The sequence below is a fragment of the Oryctolagus cuniculus genome, chromosome 21 (genome assembly GCF_051225735.1).
Source record: "Oryctolagus cuniculus isolate XC-2025 breed Fujian yellow rabbit chromosome 21, ASM5122573v1, whole genome shotgun sequence".
Taxonomy (NCBI): Eukaryota; Metazoa; Chordata; class Mammalia; order Lagomorpha; family Leporidae; genus Oryctolagus; species Oryctolagus cuniculus.
Genome location: NC_142887.1, coordinates 4,930,582 through 4,955,146, shown reverse-complemented (window position 1 = coordinate 4,955,146; position 24,565 = coordinate 4,930,582). Strand labels below are relative to the sequence as shown.

At 49.7% G+C, this 24,565-nt stretch overlaps 2 protein-coding genes across 6 annotated transcripts in view; one reads left to right on the top strand and one right to left on the bottom strand.

Moving 5' to 3' along the window:
• The window catches only part of POLE (DNA polymerase epsilon, catalytic subunit), a 66,718-nt gene extending 56,731 nt beyond the window's left edge, over positions 1-9,987 (bottom strand). For both annotated transcript variants that reach the window (XR_016227490.1, XM_051836853.3), the window contains exons 1-6: positions 9,851-9,987; positions 3,715-3,856; positions 2,864-2,944; positions 2,481-2,525; positions 2,258-2,350; positions 1,959-2,113 (exon numbers count right to left, since the gene is read on the bottom strand). Coding sequence is in view for 1 of the 2 variants with exons in the window: in XM_051836853.3 (XP_051692813.2) it covers positions 1,959-2,113; positions 2,258-2,350; positions 2,481-2,525; positions 2,864-2,944; positions 3,715-3,856; positions 9,851-9,912 (578 nt within the window). In the remaining variant the exon portion in view is untranslated. The remainder of the gene's footprint in view (positions 1-1,958; positions 2,114-2,257; positions 2,351-2,480; positions 2,526-2,863; positions 2,945-3,714; positions 3,857-9,850) is intronic.
• Positions 9,988-9,999: 12 nt separating this feature from the next.
• On the top strand, positions 10,000-23,881 carry PXMP2 (peroxisomal membrane protein 2). 4 transcript variants are annotated; one of them, XM_070065714.2, is made up of 5 exons: positions 10,208-10,334; positions 11,305-11,418; positions 13,245-13,407; positions 16,841-16,960; positions 23,714-23,842. In XM_070065714.2, the coding sequence occupies exons 1-5, from the start codon at positions 10,225-10,227 to the stop codon at positions 23,738-23,740; spliced, it is 534 nt and encodes a 177-aa protein (XP_069921815.2). In that variant the 5' UTR covers positions 10,208-10,224; the 3' UTR covers positions 23,741-23,842. The 4 variants fall into 4 exon arrangements, with proteins under 4 accessions (XP_089179679.1, XP_069921815.2, XP_051692818.2 ...); XM_051836858.3 differs by lacking the exon at positions 23,714-23,842 and adding an exon at positions 20,873-21,839; XM_089323552.1 differs by lacking the exon at positions 23,714-23,842 and adding an exon at positions 20,308-20,526.
• The last annotated feature ends 684 nt before the right edge of the window (positions 23,882-24,565 follow it).

Below are 24,565 nucleotides of genomic sequence, written 5' to 3'. Positions count from 1 at the left end.
TGCTCCACCTCCTACCCAGCTCCCTGCTAATATGCTTGGTACAGCAGCAGAGGATGGCTCAAGTACTTGGGTCTGCACCTGTGTGGGAGCCCTTGATGAAGCTCCTGGCTCTGGTGTGGCCCAGCCCCGGCTGTTGTGGCCACTTGGAGAGTTAGCCAACTATGGGAGAGCCCTCTCTCCTTCTCTCTCTGTAACTCTCAAGTAAATTAAAACAATCTTTTTCAAAAATTTAAGAACTACAGAATTTATTTATATATCTGAAAGGCAGAGTTAGAATCCATATGCTGGTTCACTCCCCAGATGGCTGCAACATCCAGGCCTTCCACATCTGTGACAGGGGCCCAAGCACTGCGGCCATCTTTCGCTGCTTTCTCAAGCACATTAGGGGACTGGATTGGAAGCAGGGCAGCTGGGACTCAAACTGGAGCTCATATGGGTGCTGGCATTGCAGGTGGCAGCTTAACCCACTGCGCAGCGCCAGCCTCCTACTCACAATATTCTGAGAAGTAGCATCAGTGCGGAGGGAGGGTGGAGGAAGCACTACTGGAACGTTCAGGGTCCCACACCCATCTTCTGTTGCCAGAGATACATTAGTTCTTCTGAAGCCACCCAAGCAATTATTCAGTTTTCTCTTCTTAATTTCATGTTTATCAATGATGCTTAAACATTTGATTAATGGTATTTGGTGTTCATACTAAATTCTTCTGTACAATAGTCAAAGTTCTCTGGAAATCTCAGCATTTAACAAATTCGTAGATAACTGTGTTAAGCAGTGGAATGAGGGTTAAATCATTCCTTCTTTCAAATCTCTTTGTTGTAAACCCAACCTCTATGTAATAAAAGGAGGGCTAACATGTAAAATACAATCTGGGAAGCCACAGTTTGTCTTATTACCTTTTGTAAAGATTTATTTATTTTCAGGAAAAAATTACAGACAAGGAGAGATGGAGATCTTTCATCCGCTGGTTCACTCTCCAGGCAGCCACAACAGCCAGGGGTGGGCCAGGCTGAAGCCAGGAGCCAAGAACTTCTGGGTCTCCCACGTGGGTGGCAGGGGTCCAAACATTTGGGCCATCTTCTACTGCTCTTCCCAGGACATCAGCAGGGAGCTGGATCAGAAATGGAGCAGCCAGGACACAAATCGGCACCCACATGGGATGCCACTGCTTATATGACACAATCTATAAAAGTTTCCACCTGGAGGCTAGCATTATGACATAGAGGGTTAGGCCACCCCCTTCTGATGCCAACATCCCACAGGTGCCAGCTCCAATTTTCAGCTTCCTGCTAATGCGCCTGGGAAAGAAGCAGAAGATGGCCCAAGTGCATGGCCCTGCCACACATCTGAGAGAGACTCGGATGGGGCACTGAGCTCCTGGCTTTCAGCCTGGATCAGCCCCAAGCCATCGTGGCCACTTGAGCAGTAAACCAGCAGACTGAAGACAGCTCTTTCTTTCCCTCTGTAACTCTTTTAAATAGAAAAAAAGAGAAGCCACCTTTTGCTCAAAAGTGCACATGCAACAGAGTCCATTGTTAAAGTCACTTTATTGTTGTGGCCGGTGCTGTGGCACAGTGGGTAAAGCCTCCACCTGAAGTGCTGACATCCCATATGGGTACCAGTTCAAGTCCTGGCTGCTCCACTTCCGATCCAGCTCTCTGCTGTGGCCTGGGAAAGCAGTAGAAGATGGCCCAAGTGCTTGGGCCCCTGCACCTGTGTGGGAGATCCAGAAGAAGCTCCTGGCTCCGGATCAGTGCAGCTCTGGCTGTTGCAGCCAATTGGGGAGTGAACCAGTGTATGGAAGACCTCTCTCTCTCTGCCTCTCCTTCTCTCTCTGTATAACTCTGACTTTCAAATAAATAAATAAATCTTATAAAAAAACAGTCACTTTATTGCTTCCCACTGACTATCCGTCTTGTCGTTCTGGACCAGCTGCTGCTTTGCTCACAGAACAGTTCACCTGGAAAGCATAGCTGTATACGTATTGCTTGCATGGTCCTGCTCCCGGTTCTTCTTCACAGCAGGGGAAACCTCCTTCCTCACTTTGACAAGATCTTCCACAGTGTGGAAGGACAGCTTGATGTAATTTCGCTTCAAACCCACTAAGTGGTTTGGCTATAAAGTAAAGAGATCACACTCATGAGTTCAAGAGAAACAAGACTACTGGTAAGAGAAACAAGGGAATAAAGACTCACAGATAAGCCATGGACATGTGGATACCGGCCTTGTTTACCCACAGAAAATCTGGGTGATACTCACCAAATCCAGATCCTCTTTAGGAACAGTCTCTACTTTTGCAATTTTACCCTGAAACTTCTTGGAGAGAAAGGAAGAAACTTCTCGCTCACAACCCTGAGTCAGGATCAGAATGAAAAGAATTTCCATGAGTAAGATCAATTTCCTTCCTTGTCTATTCCCAAGTCCCAACATCTACCACAACAGGAGGCACAGATCACCCGACCTGGTTCAATGAAACACTCACCTTTCTGGTTGCAATGTAGAAGTAAGGTTTATAGGGCAAGGCCACCTGCAAGACACCAACCCAACCAGGTGATGAGAAAGAAAAAACTGAGAGAAGAGCGAAGACAGTGCTGTTACGAACCGTGAGACGGCACACTAGGAAACTGGGATCTGCACATATCTCAGCAGCAAGAATCTAAGAGACATTATTCTGCTCGCCTCACAGGACATCTTCAGGACCGATTTTCTCCCAGAGGCCCATACTTCCTGACAGGCCATAGGCTGATGTGTGCTAGAAGCCTCCACTCCCTTTCTGACAGTGGCAGAATTATATGAACATCTGTCATCTTAGCCCCAGAGAACTCATCACAAGTTGGTCTTAGCTTCTTGGGTTCAGTGGCTTACCTTAAATCTGCTCCCATCGTCTTGGATAAAGTAGTAATCCACTGCACTGATCAAGCGTTTATCTTCATCTAAAATCTCAGTCTACAAGAGAATCAGCCAAAATAGGCAAAAGATTATCCTCTACACAGTGTAAGAGCCCCCACCCCCTTCCTCCCACTCTGGAAAGCTGAGCACTTTGAAAACAAAATCTAGCTTGAGCGTTTGGTGCGATGCTTGAGACACCACTTGGCACGCCCACACTCCATGGTGAAATGCTTAGACCTGGCTCTGCTTCTGATCCAGCTCCCTGCTGACACACCTTGGAGGCAGCAAATGACGGCTCAAGTACTGGGGTCCCTGTCACCCACATGGGAGATCCAGATTGAGTTCCTGGCTCCTAGCTTTGGTCTGGCATAGGCCCAGTTGTTGTAGGCATCTGGAGGAGTGAACCAATGGATGGCTCTTTTTGTCTCTCTCTTTCAAAGTGAAAATAAGTAATAGATTCAAAAATTCCAAACAAAATCCTCAAAAATAGATTGCTACTACACTCCTGCATAAATACCACTAGCTTCATTCATCAGAGCTATATAATATTACCGCCTTCAGAGATTTCTCTCAAGTTCTCCTTCATAATCCTTGACTGCTTTACTTTGATAGCTCACAAGGGCACCCCTCGCTCCAGTCTTCCCACAGTGGTCTCTGTGCAGCTCTTAATCATGTTAAAGAGGAGTTACAATCATTTCTTGCACCTGGATCAGCTAGACAACAGGTTACCTGCTCTCAGATAAGCACTGGAAAACCATAAGCACACACGGAATCACACAGGTGCAGCTGCTTTGCTGAGAAGGCTGAAGAAGCGCATAAGTGCTTACCGGATGCATATTGATGAGCCAGCCTGTCTTCTCACCAGGCTCCTTCAGCCTCTCGAAACCAAACCGCAAATCCATCTTATCCGTCCACTGACTCCGTTCCAGGCGCTTGAGGGCGGAGACTGAGGAAGAGGGGCCGTCATCCCTGCGAAGAGAACTGGATCTCACCACTCATGTTGCCAACTGCTTCTGAACTGCCGACCCACCTGATACACATGTTTCTGATACAGTACATGAATCCTGGAGAGCTTGAAAACTTGGCAAAAAGAGGCACATTAAATTATAGGACTTACAGGAAAGACACACTGGGGCAGGCCCCTTAAAATCAGCTCAACTTTGTACCTAGAACACTAACAAAAACAGCAATCACAGCTAAGTACTGCCTCCTGGATATTAAAAATGTACAAAACCCAGCACTGCATTCAGTCATGTATTCTAGAGTTAAACTCATGTTCTCATTAAAGTCTGTGAGTGAACATTGACAGCACCTTCATTAATAATAGCCCAAAGCTGAACACAGACCTTCTTCAGCAGGGAAACAATTAACTGTGATATATCCATACCTGGAATATCACTGAGCAAAAAAGAGGAATAAACTTACTGATACAAAAAACCTGAATGTATCTCAAGTGAATTATGTTGAGTGAAAAATCCAATCCCCAAAATTACATGCTTTGTATTGCAATATGTAGAGTGTTTTTGAAATTTGTTGGAGAATAGATAACTGGATGCCAGGGATTGCTCTGCATTTTGATTTAAATGGTTGTCACATAAATACACACGTGACAAAACTTGACAAAACTAAATGTATACATGTGTATAAGAGTGCACATAAAACTGATATATATATATATAAGATCCGTAACCTAATAATAAGGTCAACTGATTGTACCTATATCAATCTGGTTGTGAACCAATGTCAGTTCCCAGGTTGTGACACTGTTCTCTAGCTATGCAATGTGTTACTGAAGCAGCCCCTGGACAGCAGGGACGCCATTTTAGAGCACTTGAGACTCCATCCTGAGAAAGCACCCCCCACTGTGAGACTCTGGTCTTCAACTATGGTCCAAAATTCAGACAATAACATAACACTGCATTCCACTTGGCAGAACAGAAACTCCCTGGCATGAACACCCAAGCTTAAAACTGATAGGCTGCACCTGGATGAATGTTAAGATTATAGTTTATCTATTGTCAAGATTGCAATTGGGGCCGGCACTGTGGCATACCAGGTTAAAACCTCAGTCTGCAGTGCTGGCATCCCATATGGGTGCCAGTGCAAGTCCTGGCTACTCCATTTTTGATCCAGCTCACTGCTAATGCACCTGGGAAAACAAGCAGAGGATGGCCCAAGTCCTTGGGCCCCTGCATCTGCATGGAAGACCCAGAAGAAGCTCTTGGCTCCTTGCTTCAGATAGGCTCTGCTCCAGTTATTGTGGCCATCTTGGGGAGTGAACCAGCAGATAGAAGACCTCTCTCTCTCTGCCTCTCTGTAACTCTTTCAAATAAACAAAATAAATCTAGCCTAGCTGAGGTTGCTGTGGGCATTCGAGGAGTGATCCAGAGGATGGAAGAGCTGTCTATCTGCCTTTCAAATATAAAAAAAGCATGCTAAGAAATAAGATCATGGGGCCGATACTGTGGTGTAGCGGGTAAAGCCGCCGCCTGCAGTGCCAGCATCCCATATGGGCACCGGTTTAGGTCCTGGCTGCTCCACTTCGGATCCAGCTCTCTGCTATAGCCTGGGAAAGCAGAAGATGCCCAAGTCCTTGGGCCCCTGAACTCGCACAGGAGACCCAGAAGAAGCTCCTAGTCCTGGCTTTGGATCGGTGCAGCTCTGGCTGTTGTAGCCAATTGGGGAAGACCTCTCCCTCTCTCTCTCTGTGTAACTTTCAAATAAATAAATCTTAAAAAAAAAAAAAAAACAAAAAAAAACAAAACAAAACAAAACTAAGATCCAGTGTCTTTTTGTTGCAGTACAAATCAATAACCTTTATAAAGTAGTGAGCAGACAAAACATGCAAGTGTTGAGGTACTGACAAGCAGGTGGACAGTGTAGAGACATAAATACGCACTCCTATGTAGAAGTGACCAGATTCACTCGGCCTCAGCCAGACTCGCTCTCGTTCTCGGTGGACTGCTCCTGGGCAGTGCTTCCCTAAAACCTGCTCGTGAACTCTTCCCAAAAGCAACGTGAGCTGTCCCGCATCAGTCCCCAGGTCTCACAGCGCTTCCCTTCCCAGCTGCTCAGAGCCAGTCATTCCCTCGCACCACCCCTCACTTTTCAGCATCTGGTTCTAGCTCCTTGCTGTATTTCCTGGGGCATCACAATTCTTTTTTTTTTTTTTTTTTTCTTTTTTTGACAGGCAGAGTGGACAGTGAGAGAGAGAGACAGAGAGAAAGGTCTTCCTTTGCCGTTGGTTCACCCTCCAATGGCCGCTGTGGCCGGCGCACCACACTGATCCGAAGCCAGGAGCCAGGTGCTTCTCCTGGTCTCCCATGGGGTGTAGGGCCCAAGCACCTGGGCCATCCTCCACTGCACTCCCTGGCCACAGCAGAGAGCTGGACTGGAAGAGGGGCAACCGCGACAGAATCTGGCGCCTCGACCGGGACTAGAACCAGGTGTGCCGGCGCTGCAGGCGGAGGATTAGCCTAGTGAGCCGCGGTGCCAGCCCAAGGGTATCACAATTCTTAAAATTACACAACTATCCCTTCTCTGATGATATTTGGTTTCTCCATGAGGTGGGTGTTTTTAAAATATTGCTTTATTATTTGGCCCTGCAATTCTACTTCTAAGAATTTAAACCTATTTTCAGGAAACAATCTTTTTTTACATACAGATGTTCATCGCAGGTTTAAGGGGAGGAGAAAAAAGAAGTCATCTACATATCCAAAATAGGACTAAAGAAAAATTTAAAAGAGGTAAATCAAGTCCATACAGAATTCAGGTCCTAAATTACCACATTTCACCAAATCCTAATTTATATGCAGAAGTGGACAGAGAACTGTTCAGGAAAAATCCGTCCTGTGCCAGAGTCTTCCTGGGCCACCTCTATTTGAAGAACAGAATGACCATGTTCCAATATTAGGATCCTTAAAGCCACTCATTGAAGGCAGAATATCATCTCTCAAGAGATCTACATCCTAATTCCTAAAACCTGTGAATGGTCCCATAAGTGAAGAAACATAACTTGCAATTAAGATGATCTTTAGGGGCCGGCACTGTGGTGTAGTTGGTAAAGCCGCCGCCTGCAGAGCTGGCACCCCATATGGGTGCTGGTTCGAGACCTGGCTGCTCCACCCGTGTGCGAGACCTGGAGGAATATCCTGGCTCTTGGCTTTGGATTGGTACAGCTCCTGCCATTGCAGCCATTTGGGGAGTGAACCAGTGGATGGAAGACCTCTCTCTCTGTGTAACTCTTTCAAATAAATAAATAAATAAATCTTTTAAAAAAATATGATCTTTAGATGGGGATTATCTGGGTGGGCCCAATGTAATCACAGGGGTCCTTAGAAGAGTGAAGCTGGAAGGCCAGAGAGTGGGGAGGGGTTGTGGGACAGAAAGAGGGAGGATGGGGAGAGGGACAGAAAGACACTGCAGATTCAATACTGCTCCTTTTGAAGATGGAGGAAGGGGGTCATAAGCCAAAGTATATGGGTGCCAAGGTGGAGCTAGGATAGGGAAGGAACCAGTCTCCCAGGGCCGGCACTGTACCATAGCAGGTTAAAGCCCCAGCCTGCAGCACTGGTATCCCATATGGGAGCTGGTTCATGTCCCGGCTGCTCCACTTCTGATCCAACTCACTGCTAATGCACCCGGGAAAGCAGTGGAAGATGGCCCAAGTGCTTGGGTCCCTGCACCCACATGGGAGACCCAGAAACTCCAGGCTTTGGATTAGCTCAGCTTTGGCCATTGCAGCCATTTGGGGAGTAATCAGTGGAGGGAAGACCTCTCTGGTTTTTACCTCTGTCTCTTACTGTTTCAAATAAATAAAAAATTAAATCTAAAAAATAAAGCCTCCCCTAGAGCCTCCAAAGGAATGCAACCCTGCAAACACCTTGATTTTAGGATTTCTGACATTTTAAACTGAGAATGAATTTAGACTGTTTAAGTTACTAAGGACTTTTGGTAGTGACTATTCCTATTATTTTTTTAAAGATTTATTTATTTATTGGAAAGTCAGAGTTACACAGAGAGGAGAGGCAGAGAGAGAGAGAGGTCTTCCATCCACTGGCTCACTCCCCAGCTGGCCACAAAGGCCAGAGCTGTGCTGACCTGAAGCCAGGAGCTTCCTCTGGATCTCTCACGTGGGTGCAGGGGCCCAAGGACTTGGGCCATCCTCTGCTTTCCCAGGCCACAGCAGAGAGCTGGATCGGAAGTGAAGCAGCCGGGACTCCAACCAGCGCCCAATGGGATAACGGCACTGCAGGCGGCAGCTTACCTGCTATGCCACAGCGATGGCCCAGATTATTCCTATTATTTAAGCAATTTATACAGCACTAGGAAATCGATACACTCCCATCTCCCATAGCACAGATGTTTAATTTCTTTTAATATAAAACACAGGAAAACTGTATTCCAAGCCTTGGTAGAGAACTTGGCTTCAGCTTGAGGCCTAGATCTTTCTTGAAATCAAGACAGGGAGGCCGGCACTGCGGCTCAATAGGCTAATCCTCCACCTAGCAGCGCCGGCACACCGGGTTCTAGTCCCGGTTGGGGCGCCGGATTCTGTCCCAGTTGCCCCTCTTCCAGGCCAGCTCTCTGCTGTGGCCCAGAAAGGCAGTGGAAGAGGATGGCCCAAGTGCTTGGGCCCTGCACCCCATGGGAGACCAGGAGAAGCACCTGGCTCCTGCCTTCAGATCAGCGCGGTGCACCGGCCGCAGCACGCCAGCCGTGGCGGCCATTGGGGGGGTGAACCAATGGCAAAAGGAAGACCTTTCTCTCTGTCTCTCTCTCTCACTATCCACTCTGCCTGTCAAAAAATAAATAAAGAAAATAAAAAAAGAAATCAAGACGGGGGCTGTCACTCCGCCTGCAGTGCTGGCATCCCATATGGACGCCGGTTCGTGTCCTGGCTGCTCCACTTGGGATCCAGCTCTCTGCTATGGCCTGGGAAAGCAGAAGAAGATGCCCAAGTCCTTGGACCCCTGCAACTGCATGGGAGACCCGGAGGAAGCTCCTGGCTCCGGATTGGTGCAGCTCTGGCCGTTGTGGCCAATTGGGGAGTGAACCAGCGGATGGAAGACCTCTCTCTGCCTCTCCTCTCTCTGTGTAATTCTTATTATTTCAAATAAATAAGTAAATCTTAAAAAAAAAAATCAAGATAGAACGAAGTACCAGTCCTGTGTACTGCAGTCCCCCACATATCCTTAAATCAGGTGCGTTGGATTAAAGGGACTATAAACACTCTCTTGGACCACACCTCCTCTCAAGACTGTTCTCTAAGCTTTGTATTTCGCTTTTTATCCAGCTACAGTGCAATATTTGAAAACGCAGTCCCAGTGCATCGCCACAGACAGCGCTCCAGGTCCCCGCAGACCGCTCGGAGGGGCTGCTCCGATCGCCCCCTCACAGCAGATCCCACAGGGGCCCGGCTAACAGCCCTGCCCCTCGCCGCCAGCGGCTGCGTGAAGCACGAGACCTCTGGCGGAAGCCGAGGCTGTCGCCAGGGTTCTCACCACCGTGCAGCCCCGCGCCGTCCGCGAGCTGCAAGGCCCACGAGCGCGTCGGGGAGACAAGCCCCAGTTCCAGCGCCCAGCGCCGTCCGCCTCTCCGGCCGTGCCGAGGCCCCGACGCGCAGGGCACAGCAGCCCGGGTCGCCCCGGCCCCGGCCCCGCGGCCCCCAGCCCGACCCTGCCCCGAACGCAGCCGCGGCAAGGGGAGGCGGGCACAGGGTGAAGGTCAGCGCCTGAAAGGGTCGCCCCGGCGGCGGCGGACCCGGGCCGCGCAGGAAAGCGCTCCTCGGCCCGCACCGGGGGTGGGGGGCGCCCGCAGCCCTCCACGCCGGGACAGCCGGCCCCGACCCGCGCGGACACCGCCAGGCAGCCCGTGGAAGGGGCCGGCGTCTGCCAGAGGGCTCAGGCCGGAAGACGCCGGCTACCTCCAGCATGACCCCCGGAGGACCGGGTCCGCCCTCACCGACTGGCCTCTCCGTCCGCCTTGGGCTCCGCGCGCCGCCGCCCGGTGTTCGTCAGCACCATCGCTCCGGCTCAGGACCGTCTCAGTTTCCCGGGAGAAATTTGGCGCGCTCCCACCTACTCTCGCGAGATTCCGGAAGCGCCCCGCCGTCCAATCAGCAGGCTCGGGCGCCCGCGGGGCTCCAATGGGTGGCGCCGCGTGGGGGGCGGTGGAAGGGGGCGGTCCCCGAGGGCCCGGGAGAAGGTGTGCGGAGGCGCGCGCCGCGCAGCGCGGGGTCCGTCCGGGGCGGCGCTGTGGGCAGTGTCGGGCCGCCCCGCCCCGGGCTGACCCGAGGCGCGGGCGGCTGCCCGGGGCGGCGCAGAGCAGTGGTGGCGATGGCGCCGGCGGCGTCGAGGCTGCGGGCCGAGGCGCTCCCGCGGCGGGCACTCGCCAGCTACCTGCTCCTCCTGCGGCTGTACCCGGTGCTCACCAAAGCGGCCACCAGGTGGGCGCGTCGCCGCGCAGAGGGAGGACCAAGTCGCGGCCCGCAGCGTTGTGGGTCGGGTCCCGGGCAGACGGAGGGCTGTGGGGCTGTGTCGCTGGAGGCCGTCCCCGCCTGCCGTCGGCCGGCCCGTGCCGGCTGCGTGTGGTGCCTCCCGCAGCCGGTGTCGTGGCGAGGGACTCGACGGAGGGCGGCTGGGCGGGCTCCTCTGCGGGGGGCGACAGTGAACAGGCCGTGCGTGGAAGGGACGCAGTCGCTGTCCGCGTAGAGGGAGCTGCCGGTGCCAAAGTCCGAGGGAGGAGCGAGCCGTGCGCGGAGGACCTGGGGCGGGGAGCGGGGGTCAGATCTGGAAGGCCCTGTGTGCGTTTTGTGTCTCAGAGCCTCTCGGAAGGCAACAGACCAAGGCCTGGAGGGAGCCACTGGGCCTCTCGCCGCTTCTGATAGAAATTCTTAGGGCCATAATTGTAGATTCGGGTTCAGTTGTAAGAAATTATGCAAGAGAGAGCCTTGTACCCTTCTCCCAGTTTCTCCCGTCGGTTGCATTCTGTAAAATTTAGCGCAGCGTCACAGCTCGCACGGCTAGTCCACAGGTCATATTTGGGTTTCCTCACTTCTCCTGTAGCCTTGTGAAGGTGTTTAGTTCCGTGCAGTTTTATCTCCCGTGGTTCTGTATCTGTCAGAAGAATGTCCACATCAGGGTCCCTCCTGATCCCTTTCCTGTTACCACATGCCTTTCTGACTCCTGGATGGCAAACATTTTAGAAAATTGGGGTATCTCGCACAACCAGAATGTTGACATACAGTCCACCAGCTGGTTGCCCTCACCTGTGTGTGTGTGAGAGAGAGAATCTTTGTCCCTGCCTTTTGATGTAGGCACTTGCCATTGCAGCGGCTTCAGTCCAGAGCGTGACCTCAGAGCACGTGTGGGAAAGGACCAGCTGTCCATGTCTCCTGATTGTGTCCTTGTCCACAGTGCTATTCTGTCAGCATTTTCGAACTTCTTGGCTCAGATGATTGAGAAGAAGCGAAAAAAAGACAACTCTCAAAATCTAGATGTCACTGGGCCTCTCAGATATGCAATTTATGGGTGAGTGCCATAAAAGAGGCAGGTTTACTCTGTAACAGACTAAGTACACCAAATGTTTGGGATAATCTAATTTGGAAAAATAATTTTAAAAACAGCATTGAATCATCATGGGGGGAGGGTCAGAACAGCTTGTATGGTTTATGTAGTATATATATCCGTGAGTAGAATTAGTTTTTATGTTGAATCGCGTCTGTAGGGATAGCCATCTTAGTTGGGCTGAGAGCGAGATCTGAGGGCATATTTCTCAGCTGAATCAAAAATCAAAGACTCTGAAAAGCCTCTCATAGGTTGAGTTTATGGAAGAGGTCAATTCAGATATGACTAGCTTGTTCTTTTCATATTGTAAACATCCAGAAAGGAAATACTCACGGATCCTGAGAACCGTGCGGTTTCTGAACCACTTTCTGAATTGCGAAAGCATTGAGTTGTGCCAGTTTAGTCTACCCTGAGCCCTTTGACCAGTATTAGTGTTATAGCTGAGCTATTTTGAAGTATTTTACAACTGGAATATTTTTTTAATTGAGAATTCACAAAGACTTTTTTTGTACTTACAAGCATGCTGCTTTGAGTCATCAGTTTTTTTCCAAAATGCATTGGAAGCAGTAATTCCTCACTGGAGGGTGTGTGAAACAAGATCACCTAGGAGGCCGTATCCAGTTAGACGGTTCTCCCCAGACTCTCTCTTCCCTGTTAAACAGTGCCCACTACAGGCCATGCAGTGTCCTACAGCAAGGTGAGAACTGAGAACTGCTTGTTGAGAACTTGCAGTGTTGGAAGTTGAAAGACGTCTGAGGCTCCGTCTCTCTTTGTATTGCTTAGTTTTTCAGAACAGCAGGTCTACTGGGTTCTTTTCTCTCCCAGGACACTTTAAAATGAAAGAGTATCAATCCATACAAATCAGTGGACAGCAGCAAACTTTACCCTTGCTTGTTACCCTGGAGAGTTTGGTGAAAAGCTCTAAAACCAGGGACAAGAACATTTCTTTCTTCTTCTTCTTTTTTTTTTTTTTAAAATAAAATCCACCTTTTTGTTTGTTTGCGTATTTTTAAAGGTTTTATTTATTTGAGAGGTAGAGTTACAGACAGAAAGGTCTTCCATCACTCCCCAGATGGTCACAATGGCTGGAGCTGAGAGGATCCAAAGCCAGGAGCCTCCTCCAGGTCTCCCACATGGGTGCAGGGTCCCAAGCACTTGGGTCATCTTCCATTACTTTCCCAGGCCATAGCAGAGAGCTGGATCTGAAGAGGAGCAGCCGGGACTTGAACTGGTGCCCATGTGGGATTCCAGCACCACAGGCATAGGCTTAGCCTACTACGCCACAGGGCAGGCCCCGAGTACATTTATTTTATTTCTTAGTGCCTTCTTGCAGCCAGGCCCTGTGGCCACAACCATGAAAAGACATAGTCTTCCTAGTGCTGAAGAGGGCACTGTATAACCAGATAAATGAGGTACTGAAAATGGTATGCAGAAAATGGAGCAAGGCCTAGAGTGGAGAGCGGCTGGCCTAGGACAGTCAGAAAGGCCACTGGAGTGGGCAGTGCTCAGAAGGAGCAGACCGCGCTCGTGAAGTCTCATGGGAAAGCACTGAGAGACAGCACCCTGGCAAGAAGAACTCTGGTCTGTGAGAGGCAAAAAAGGATGCTGCAGCAGATTCAAAGAAAACACGACCTAGAAAGTCTATAGGAGCCTGCGGGATTGGGGGGGGAGGGGGTTCTGCGAAACACCAGAGAGGCAGGGTGTAGGAGCTGAGATTCGAGGGTGACACTGTTCCAGAGAGGGGCACACCCAGAGACCCACAGGAAGCTCATGCCACATCGGGGCCTCAGGTTCTTCTTCACAGGACCAGTGAGCCATTTCTTCTACCTCTTCATGGAATCCTGGATCCCTTCTGAGGTTCCCCTGGCAGGGGTCAAGAGGCTTCTCCTGGACCGCCTGCTCTTTGCACCAGCCTTTCTGTTGCTGTTCTTCCTCGTCATGAACTTTCTGGAGGTTCGTGTCTGACAGCATTACTGCAGCTCCTTCACTAAGCATGAGAATTCTTAGCCTGACACCCAGTAGAATTCAGAGGGCCTGGGAACTTTGCATTACACTCAACCATTTTATGTTTTCCTTGATGTATGTAGGAGGCAAACTACAGTATTATTAGCAGTATCTGTTTATCCCCAGTGGAAATCACAGATATTTTGATAGCATGTATCAATTAAGATACCTTGAAATACTAATTTTGTTCATTTGTACTTGGACCTGCCAGGTCTTCTCCCTGGATGTTAATAAAGAAACATTATATTAGTCTGTCATGAAATTGTCTTCTGAATATTTTGATGACTGTTTCAGTATAATTGATTCCTGTGTAGTCCCATATATTTAATCTTAAAGATTGTGAGGCGTGATTCTGAGAAGAGGGTTCATGGATTTAACCACACTGCCAAATGAGCTGTAGCACTCAGAGTTAAGACCCCTATCATGATGCTGTAGAAGTCTGTCCAGACTCAGTTCCTGGAACACTGTAAGTGCTCTAAAGAGGATAATTTATGAGCATAAACTTAGAAACCAGCTGTGATGCACTGGAGGTATGTTCACTTGTAGTCACCAGCCGTGGCCACTCTGAACTGTCCAGCCGTCCTGCCTTACTGCACCTTTGAATCCTCACTGTCTCCAGGAGCAGTGGCCAGAGTGTTCATGTCATGTTCAGTCCTGAAAGTAATTTGTTTTTACCAGTCATAGCAAGTAATGCTTCTCAGATTTTATTTTGAAACAGCATCTTAAATTTTTGTAACTTAAGAAAAACAGTGATTATTGTCTCAAGTGACCCTAAGGGGACTAGGATAATAAGTCTTTTTTTTTTTTTCTTTTAAAGATTATTTGAAAGTCAGAGTTACACAGAGAGAGGAGAGGCAGAGAGAGAAAGATCTTCCATCCGCTGGTTTATTCCCCAATTGGCCGCAACAGCCGGAGCTGCGCCAATCAGGAGCCAGGAGCCAGAAGCTTCCTCTGGCCCCCGAAACAGGTGCACAATCCCAAGGACCTGCACCAACTTCCACTGCTTTTCCAGGCCATAGCAGAGAGCCAGATCAGAAGTAGAGCAGCCAGGACTCAAACCAGAACATATGGGATGCTGGCACTGTAGGCGGCGGCTTTACCTGCTATGCCACAGCGTCAGCCTCAGGTTAATAAGTCTTTAGCAAATCTAAATTAAGAGGAAGCAAAGGGTTCCATATGTTAGAATTGTGGGTAACAATGAGTTTGGCATAGCAGTTAAAGCTGCCGCACGGGAGTAAACCACTGGATGGAAGATCCCCCCCACCTCCCCGGCCAGGTCTCTTTGTCTCTCTACCTTTCAAATAAAATGAAAATCAAAAGAATTTTAAAAAGAAATGTGTGGAACCAGTGTTATGGTATACTGGGTTAAGCTATTGCTTGAGACATGGGCATTCCGTATTGGAACGCAGATTTGAGTCTCAGCTGCTCTATTTCTGATGCAGCTCCCTGCTACTTGTACCTGGGAAAGCAGCAGAGGATGCCCAAGTACTTGGGCTCCTGCCACTCACATGGAATGGAGTTCTAGGCTTCTGACAGCTTTCTTGGCCCAGCCCCAACTGTGGCCATTTGGGGAATGTTACCAGGGAATGGAAGAGTTCACTCGCTTGCTCTCTCTCATTCTGCCTTTCAAATAAATAAATAAATCCTTTTAAACAAAGAGGTATGGGTACTTTTTTTTAGGATTTATTTATTTATTTGAAATTCAGAGTTACACAGAGAGAAGGAGAGGCAGAGAGAGAGAGGTCTTCCATCAGATGGTTCACTCCTCAGTTGGCCTCAATGCCTGGAGCTGTGCTGATCAGGAGCCAAGAGCTTCCTCCGGGTCTCCAATGTGGTTGCAGGGGCCCAAGGACTTGGGCCATCTTCTACTGCTATCCTAGACCATAGCAGAGAGCTGGATCGGAAGTGGAGCAGCCAGGACTTGAACCGGCACCCGTATGGGATTCCAGTACTGCAGGTGGCGGCTTTACCCGCTATGCCACAGCGCCTACCCCCAGTATGATTACTTTCATATTTTCTTTCAAATTTGGAAGGGAAATACTTTCTAAAAATAGAGGATACTGGCCTTGTGCTGCAGATTAAGCCATTGCTTTCAGTACCTGCATCAGAGTGCTGGATTAAGTCCTGGTTGCTCTACTTTACATCTAGATTCCTAGTAATCTGCTTGAGATGGCAGTAGAGGATGGCTCCATCACGTGGGCCCCTGTTACCCATGTGGGAAACAAGTTTGGAGTCCTGGTTACTTTGTTTAGCCTAGGGCAGACCTGGGCCATTTGTGGCCATTTGAGGATTGAACCAGCAGATAGATGATCTCTCAGTTTGTCTCACCCTCTAACTCTGTCTTTCAAATAAAATAAGTCTTAAGAATTTTTTTTTTTTTTTACTTAAAAGGCAGAGTGACACACACACACACACACACACAGAGAGAGAGAGAGAGAGAAAGATGTCTCCCATTGGTGATTCACTCCCTTAAATGGCCACAACAGCCAGGTCGGGCAGGCCGAGGCCAGGAACAGGAATCCCATGCAGTCCTCCCTGCGGGTGGCAGGGACGCACGTTCTTGGCCATCACCTGCTGTGTCTAGGATGTGCATCACTGGAGAGCTGATCCGAGCCAACCTGCCTGCAGGGGATGAGGCGTCCCAAGCGGTGGCCTAGCCTGTGCTGCAGCTCTCACCCCAGGCTTTTCGATGGATTATGTTCATTTCCATTGTTTTTTTGGGGGGTGGGGGCTGGGGGGTTGGCTTTTGCTACCAGACTTTTTTTTTTTTTTTTTTTTTTTTTGACAGGCAGAGTGGACAGTGAGAGAGAGAGACAGAGAGAAAGGTCTTTGCTGTTGGTTCACCCTCCAATGGCCGCCGCGGCCGGTGCACTGCGCTGATCCGCTGGCAGGAGCCAGGTGCTTCTCCTGGTCTCCCATGGGGTGCAGGGCCCAAGGACTTGGGCCATCCTCCACTGCACTCCCGGGCCACAGCAGGGAGCTGGCCTGGAAGAGGGGCAACCGGGACAGAATCCGGCGCCCCGACCAGGACTAGAACCCGGTGTGCCGGCACCGCAAGGTGGAGGATTAGCCTAGTGAGCCGCGGCGCCGGCCATCGGACTGTTTAAATCCCATGAATCACACCACCAATTTGGTTGCATGAAACTTGGTAAACATCACCTATGACAGTGGGAGCAATTTACTGCCTCACTGTTCTTACTGTTGGTTTTCCAACTGGATGGTTGTTTCCTCACGGCTCTGTGCTGATTAAGTGCATGCATGTGCTGTCTGTATACAAATGGAATAAAGTCAAATGCTACCATTGAAAAATTGTTGTGTGAGGGCTTGGTGCCCATGACTGCAGTTCTGAGATTGCTTACCATGCGCTCCCCCTTGTCTGCAGGGGAAGGATGTGTCCACCTTTGCTGCCAAGACGAGGAGCAGCTTCTGGCGAGCTCTGCTGATGAACTGGAAAGTGTGGACGCCCTTGCAGTTCATTAACATCAATTACGTCCCTCTGCAGGTGAGTGAGGGCCAGGAATCAGCTCCACTAGAGCTAGTTTCCCATCAGCCATGTTTTTGCTTTCTTCCATCAAGCTGTAATGTTTCTTAAGCCTTGCTTTCACCCCCACTTCCAGACTCCTGGTCTATACCCGGGCTTTGCTTACAACCATGAGTCAATGACAACAGGTGTATCCTAAGCATTTCTCATACAATACTCAGTGGTTCAGCAAATTCTGTTAAAGAGCTCTTGGGCCGGGGATACCTCTTGGTCCCTGGGCTTGCAAATCCCAGCATGGTACACAGGCAGGAGTTGTGTGGTACAGACAGGACAGAAGCCAAGGAGGGGCAGATGCTATGTCTCACCTGCAGCCACAAAGCCACACCGGAGGGGCCTGCAGGGGCTCTAGGGCAGAGTGGGGCCAGGGCTCTCGAAGGAGACAGAGCCTGGTCTGGAGAGGTTGAAGGCCTGAGAGCTTCTTAGGGATTCTGGGTACAAAGGGGCCACTGTGGAGGCGGCTGGTAAAGGGCAGATAGGAAGCGTTAGATAGGATCTGTTCCCAGGCCAGTGGAAAATAGAGGAAAGTAGGTTCTGAAAGGGACCCCCAAGGCCTGTGTGGGTGCTGCCCCTAGTGCCCAGTTTGCTATGAGCCTCACCATCATTTCCTGTCCTTACACCAAGCTCATAAGTCCTGTAGTGTTACCATTCAGGAAAGGTTCAGGGGCCAGTGTTTCTGCACAGCTCAGACACTGGTAGACCCTTAAGGAGAAGGGCTGGCAGGGTCGAGACTCCAATCTGCCCTCCTACACGGATTGCACAGAGCATAGTCTTCCTGTGGCAGCACCTAGGCTGGGTTCCAGCCAGAGAAGCCCTTAGGGTTCTACTGGGAGCTGCATAGCAGGCATCTCTGCTTGCACTTACCCAATTTCAGCCTCCTTCACTGCAGGAAAAACAGGCTGCAGATTCCCACATTGTTTGTGTACACAGTTTAGGTAGAGTGAGCTACCCTTAGGGGGAAACCGGGAGCCTCAAAATTCACGTAGCCAGCCCAGAGCCACCCTTCCAGGCAGGGCTATCCATGGACAGCAGCCTCAGCTTGCTGTGTCAAGCACTTTCTGCACACCATGAAACAACCTGCCTGGTTTACAGGAAACCCAGGGCCGCAGTTGCTTGGCAAAGAACTCATTGGAAGGGTGGGAAGGAGAAGAGGCCGACCCAGTGTGCACATACATACATGCATACGTGTACTACAGCAGCTGTACACACCACACACGAGTATATACAAGCCACTTGTACACACACTGACACAATGCATGTGTACCACACATACATCCCCATGTACACATACATACACTACAGCATCTGTTTATACCACAGAGTATACACAAACCACACAGATACAACACACATGCACCACAAATACACATACACACACATCCATATACTCTAACACCTGTACACACCATACACACAAGTATACACAAACCACCTATGCAGACAACACACATACATCACACATGTGTACACTACAGCACCTCAACACAACTACATGCATGAGTAGACACACATGCACCGACACAACAACATTCACATGCACACACATCCTACAGCACCTGTACATATTGCACAAGTATACAAGCCACCTGTACACACAGACAATATACATGTACCACAAATACATACACTGTAGTACCTGTGTACACCACACACACAAGTACACACAAACCACCTATACACAGACACAATACATGTGTATCACGCACACATATCCACACGTACATATACTATGGCAACTGTACACACCACCCACTAGTATACACAAACCGATGCACACACAGACACAGCATTCCATTACATACTAAGAAATAGCAGACCAGGAGAACCTACTGGTATGAAGAAGAGGGCTGGTCAGCAGTGGCAGGAGTTGCAGGGAGTTAAAAACAAAATAGACGGGGCCAGTGCCGTGGCTCACTTGGTTAATCCTCCGCCTGCGGCGCCAGCATCCTATATGGGTGCTGGGTTCTAGTCCCAGTTGCTCCTCTTCCAGTCCAGCTCTCTACTGTGGCCTGGGAAGGCAGTGGAGGATGGCCCAAGTGCTTGGACGCCTGCACCTGCATGGGAGACCAGAAGAAGCATCTGGCTCCTGGCTTCGGATCAGTGTAGCTCTGGCCATAGTGGCCATTTGTGGGGTGAACCAATGGAAGGAAGACCTTTCTCTCTGTCTTTCTCCCTCACTATCTAACTCTATTTGTCAAATAAATAAATTAAAAAAAAAAATAGAAACTGAGAGGTCTCTACTGCTTTTTTTTTTTTTAATTTATTTTGAAAGCGTTAGAGAGAGGGAGAGACAGATCTACCATCCACTGGTTTACTCCCCAGATGGCTGCAACAGCTACGGCTGGGCCAGGCTGGAGCCAGGAGTTCCTTCCAGGTCTTCCACGAGGGTTTCAGGAGCCCAAACACTTGAGACATCTTCCATTGCTTTGCCCAGGCCATTAACAGGGAGCTGGATTGGAAGTGGAGTAGCTGGGACATGAGAGACATGCAAACTGGTGTCCATATGAGACGCCGGGTCACAGGTGGCGTCTTTACCTTCTCTGCCACAACACAGGCCTCCCTCTACTCGCTTTAACATGGACCCTTAGCAGTGACTGTCCATGAGCAATTTCAGTGGCTCTGTGGGGGCTGAAGCCAGTTTGCTGCTAACTGAAGCCTGAGTGGGAAGTAAGTGCAAGAAATTACACGTCTAGACAATTCTCCAGAAGTTTGTGAAGAGGAGAGGGGTGGGGGAGAAAGGGTGTTTTAAGTCTAGAAGTGCAGCCACATTATGTACAGAAGTGCACCTGCTAGTGTGATGGGCGGGCGTGTATGTCCAGAAGAGGTGGTCCTGTAGAGACCCCCGAGGACACTGAGAAAGTGGGATTCCTTCCGTTGGTGCACAGTGGCGCTTACACAGAGGCCCTCCCTCCATGTGACAGAGGAGAGCTGACAGGAACTTGCAGACTTCTCTCTCCTGTGGGATGAGGGGAGTAAAGGAGTGAATATGGTTCTGTGGAGAACGGGAGAATGCGCCGACTGGGGGTGCAGAAAGGCTTCTGGGCAAAGGCTGAAGACCCTCAAGGACAGGGGTCTGGGGCACGTGGTCAGCGCCCAGGGGAGGCGAGAAGGCAGGGAGAGAGCTTCTTCCATGGAGAAGGGGCGTGCCTCTGCCTAGCAGCAGAGTAAGGAAACCGGGGCTGGGGCCACGGATTCCAAGTCATGCAGACAAAGAATGAGAGCACACATGGGTCTCTGGGTGGAAGGAGGGAACAGAATTTGTCTCAGTAGCTGGGGGCTACAGTTAGAGTTTCCATTCTGGACAACTGCAGGTGAGTGCTTCACACACAGAATGTATTCGTCAGATGTTTACTGAGTACCTAGTGTGTGCCTGGCTGCTGTAGACTGAGGACACAGTGACTGGTAAGACCAACAGCGCTGCCACACTCAAGCCGAGACTGACTCAGCTGACGGCAGGTGGGCCAAGCCTGTCAGACCTTGGCAGCAGCACGCCGCACAGTGGGTTGGCGATGGGTCTGGAAGGGGCTACTGTTAGGTGCACTCCCTGGGGAGGGTGCAGCACTGAGCGATGGCCAGGCCTGGGGTGAGAGGCTGAGCTGGGAGGGAAAGGGGCAGGCATTGCTTTTGTGATTCCTGGTGTCACTGTTTCCCCTACGATCCTGTAAACACTGACCCCTCACCCCTCCCGGCCAGGGACTTCTCTTCAGTGCTGGGTGCAGTCTCAAAGGTCAGTGAGTAGAACAGTGGATGGGTAGGTAGGTGGATGGGCCATCTAATGTGCAAGACTGAACCATGAGCTCTGTCCTGGGTGACTGGCGCTTGAAAAACATGGGCGTGGCTCCCACTTACCCAGCTTGTCTGACTTCTCTTTGGCAGCTCCGGGTGCTCTTTGCCAACCTGGTGGCTCTCTTCTGGTACGCCTACCTGGCCTCTCTGGGGAAGTGACAGTGGCCTGGGGAGAACATCATGTACAGTGTGGGAGAGGGATGAACCCACCTGGTCAGGACTTTATCTGACTAAATGTGATTTGGAATGCCCTAAAGTCACAGATGCAGAAGCTTCTCAGTGTTAGAATCTTGTGTTTTGAAAAGAGAGTAGCTGACATCAGAAACTTACAACACGACAGTACCCAATTAGGACCGCAAAACTATAATGGCGCTTCTTCAGTGGTGATTTTAACTTCTCAGAACAATTGTTATTTGTTGCTTTGGGAGAAAAGAGTAGCCAGATTTGTGTGTGTGGTGACATACATATAAAATTTGCCACCTAATTGCACTCATCAGTGGCATTAACTACAGTTGCCATGATGTGCAACTATCACTACCATTCATTTCATTTCTAGGACTTCTTCACTTTCCCAAACTAAAACTGTCCCATTAAACAGACTCCCTACTCTCCCTGCCCCAGCCCCAGTACCCACGATTTCACCTTCTGTCTTTATGAATTTGACTCTAGAAACCTCCTGTGAGTGGAATCCCAGTGTTTGCCCTTTCATGACGTGGCTTATTTCCCTTAGATAATCCTGTCATGGTTTGAAGGTAGTGTCCCTTCCAAAATTCATGTTGAACTATAATCCTCATCACAGAGTCTTAAGAGGTAGTTCCTCTGAGACATTATTAAGTCTCCTATGAATGGATTAATGCCCTTATAAAAGAGGCTTTGAAAAGATTTTCCGTCTTGCCCTTCCATCCCTGCCACCCTGTGAGGACACAGCATTCCCCTTCAAGGATGCAGCAGTAATGTGCCAGCCTAGAGGCAGAGACCAGGCCCTCCCCAGTGGCACCTTGATCTTGGACTTCCCAGTCTCCAGAACTGTGAGAAATAAATTGCTATTATTTATAAACTTCCTAGTCTGTGGTATTTTGTTATAACAGCATAAAGGACAATATCCTAAAGGTCTATTTTTGTTGTGGCATTTGACAGAATTTCCTTCCTTCTAAAAAGGCTGAATGCTCCAGTGTGTATATATACCACATTCTTGTTATCTGTTCATCTGTCACTGGCTTTTGACCCATCACTGCTGCCTTGCAGGGTGTGCGTTAGTAGAAAAGCTGGGTCGGATGCAGAGCCAGGACTTGACCCAGGCACTCCCATATGACACACAAGTGTCCCACACAGCATCTTAACTTCTGTGCCAACACACCATTGTTTGCAGGTTTTGGCTGTTATGAATGATGATGCTGTGAATTGGATGTCTAAATACTACGTCCTTGCTATCACTCAAGATTTTCTGGTTTAGAATACACCAGGATAGGGTGGGGGGTAGTTCCCAAAACAAATTTAGGGCATTTGCAAAAATAACCAATGTTCCAGGCCGGCGCCGCGGTTCACTAGGCTAATCCTCCGCCTTGCGGCGCTGGCACACCGGGTTCTAGTCCCGGTCGGGGCGCTGGATTCTGTCCCGGTTGCCCCTCTTCCAGGCCAGCTCTCTGCTGTGGCCAGGGAGTGCAGTGGAGGATGGCCCAAGTGCTTGGGCCCTGCACCCCATGGGAGACCAGGAAAAGCACCTGGCTCCTGCCAGCGGATCAGTGCGGTGCGCCGGCCACGGCGGCCATTGGAGGGTGAACCAACGGCAAAGGAAGACCTTTCTCTCTGTCTCTCTCTCTCTCACTGTCCACTCTGCCTGTCAAAAAAAAAATAATAATAATAACCAATGTTCCTACAATTGGCGCTGATATAGGCAAGCCCAGCTGTACCTCTAACTTATCACTTTCCAATTGGTCCCGCCCATGTGGCCATGGAGGAGTTTCAGAAGTTTCAGGAGTTTCAGAAGCAGATTGCAGAGTGGAGTCCAGACAGCAGCCAGTGCCTGCACCTGCTGAGGGCACTCGTGCCGGAGCTCTCCTGAAACTATCACGACTTAGTACTGTTGGGTCCTACCACAGTCCTATGAGGCAGGTGCTATTGTTCTCCCCATTTCATAAATCGGGAAACTGAGGCAAGACCTCAGCTAGTAAGAGATGGCTCTTGGGTTCAGGTACAGTCTGTTGGGTTCCTCAGTCACTCTCATCGCTACCTAATCATATATCCTCTCAGACTATCACAGTACATGGCCAACATGGTACATGGGGTGAAGCCACCACCACCAATGCTAGTATCCATGTGAGCAGCCCAGCCCCAACTGTTGTGACCATTTGAGGAGTGAACCAGCAAATGGAAGACCTCTTCCTCTCTCTGTAACTCCGCCTTTCAAATAAACTTTGAAAACATAAAAATGTAGAGTTAGGGACCAGCATGGTGGCATAGTGGGTTAAGCTGCTGCCTGCAATGCCAGTATCCCATATGAGCACCAATTTGAGTCCTGGCTGCTCCACTTATATTTTTTAAGTTCTTAGAATTTACTCAGTGAAAGAAATACACAGGAAAGTGAGGGTTTTATAAGAGGGAGAAGGAGCTTAGAAGTTTACCAGGCTTTTCCAGGGAGTAGACCAGAGGGAGAGAGAGCACATGGGCCGCGTGGAGAAGCAGGCATCAGGGGCGGCCAAAAAGCCACCCAGGCCTCTTGGCGTGGAGCAAATGAGAGAGGGCCCAGGTGCTCCATGCCTTTTATTCACTTCCAAAGGGGCGTGGTTATGCAGGCTGATTGGCAGGTAGGTGTACAGGTGCGGTCAGGTAGGAGCATGAGATCATGAAAAGGGGCAGGGTGAAGGGGTGGTGTCAGCTCACAAATCTAATCAATATCATCCTATCTGCCTGCCTGTATCATTCCCCCCTCAGATATTCCAGACCTTAATCTTCAGGTGACGTTGAAAGGCATAGAATCGTATCTTCTATAGCTACTTCCTGCTTACCAGAGGCACAGGCCCTGCCTGTCCTGGGTCTGGAAGTCTCTCTCATGAATTGGCTTTATGAGCTGGAGTAGCCTGTCACTGCCAATGGTTGTGTCTCCTGCATATGCTCCACTTCTGATCCCGCGCCTTTAAAATCAGCAGGTGGGTACCTGGGAAATCAGAAGGTGGCCCAAGTGCGTGAGCCCCTGCCACCCACTGTGGGACATGTTTGGCTGTTGTGACCGTTTGGGGAGTGAACCAGCAGATGGAATTTCACTCTCACTCTCTATCTCTCTTTCTATAACTTTGCCTTTCAAATAAATCAATAAATCTTTCTTTTTTATTATTATTTTTTTTTTATTTTTTGACAGGCAGAGTGGACAGAGAGAGACAGAGAGAAAGGTCTTCCTTTGCCGTTGGTTCACCCTCCAGTGGCCGCCGCAGCCGGCGCACCGCGCTAATCCAATGGCAGGAGCTAGGTACTTATCCTGGTCTCCCATGGGGTGCAGGGCCCAAGCACTTGGGCCATCCTCCACTGCACTCCCTGGCCACAGCAGAGAGCTGGCCTGGAAGAGGGGCAACCGGGACAGAACCCGGCGCCCCGACCAGGACTAGAACCCGGTGTGATGGCGCCGCTAGGCGGAGGATTAGCCTAGTGAGCTGCGGCGCTGGCCAATAAATCTTTCTTAAAAAATGCAGTTAACTAGGGCAGATTTTTTTTTAAGTAATGTGAATTCTTATTCTTGACGTATCTGACCTATCACAATCTTCATTCACTCAGTTTGCTTAACACAGTTAC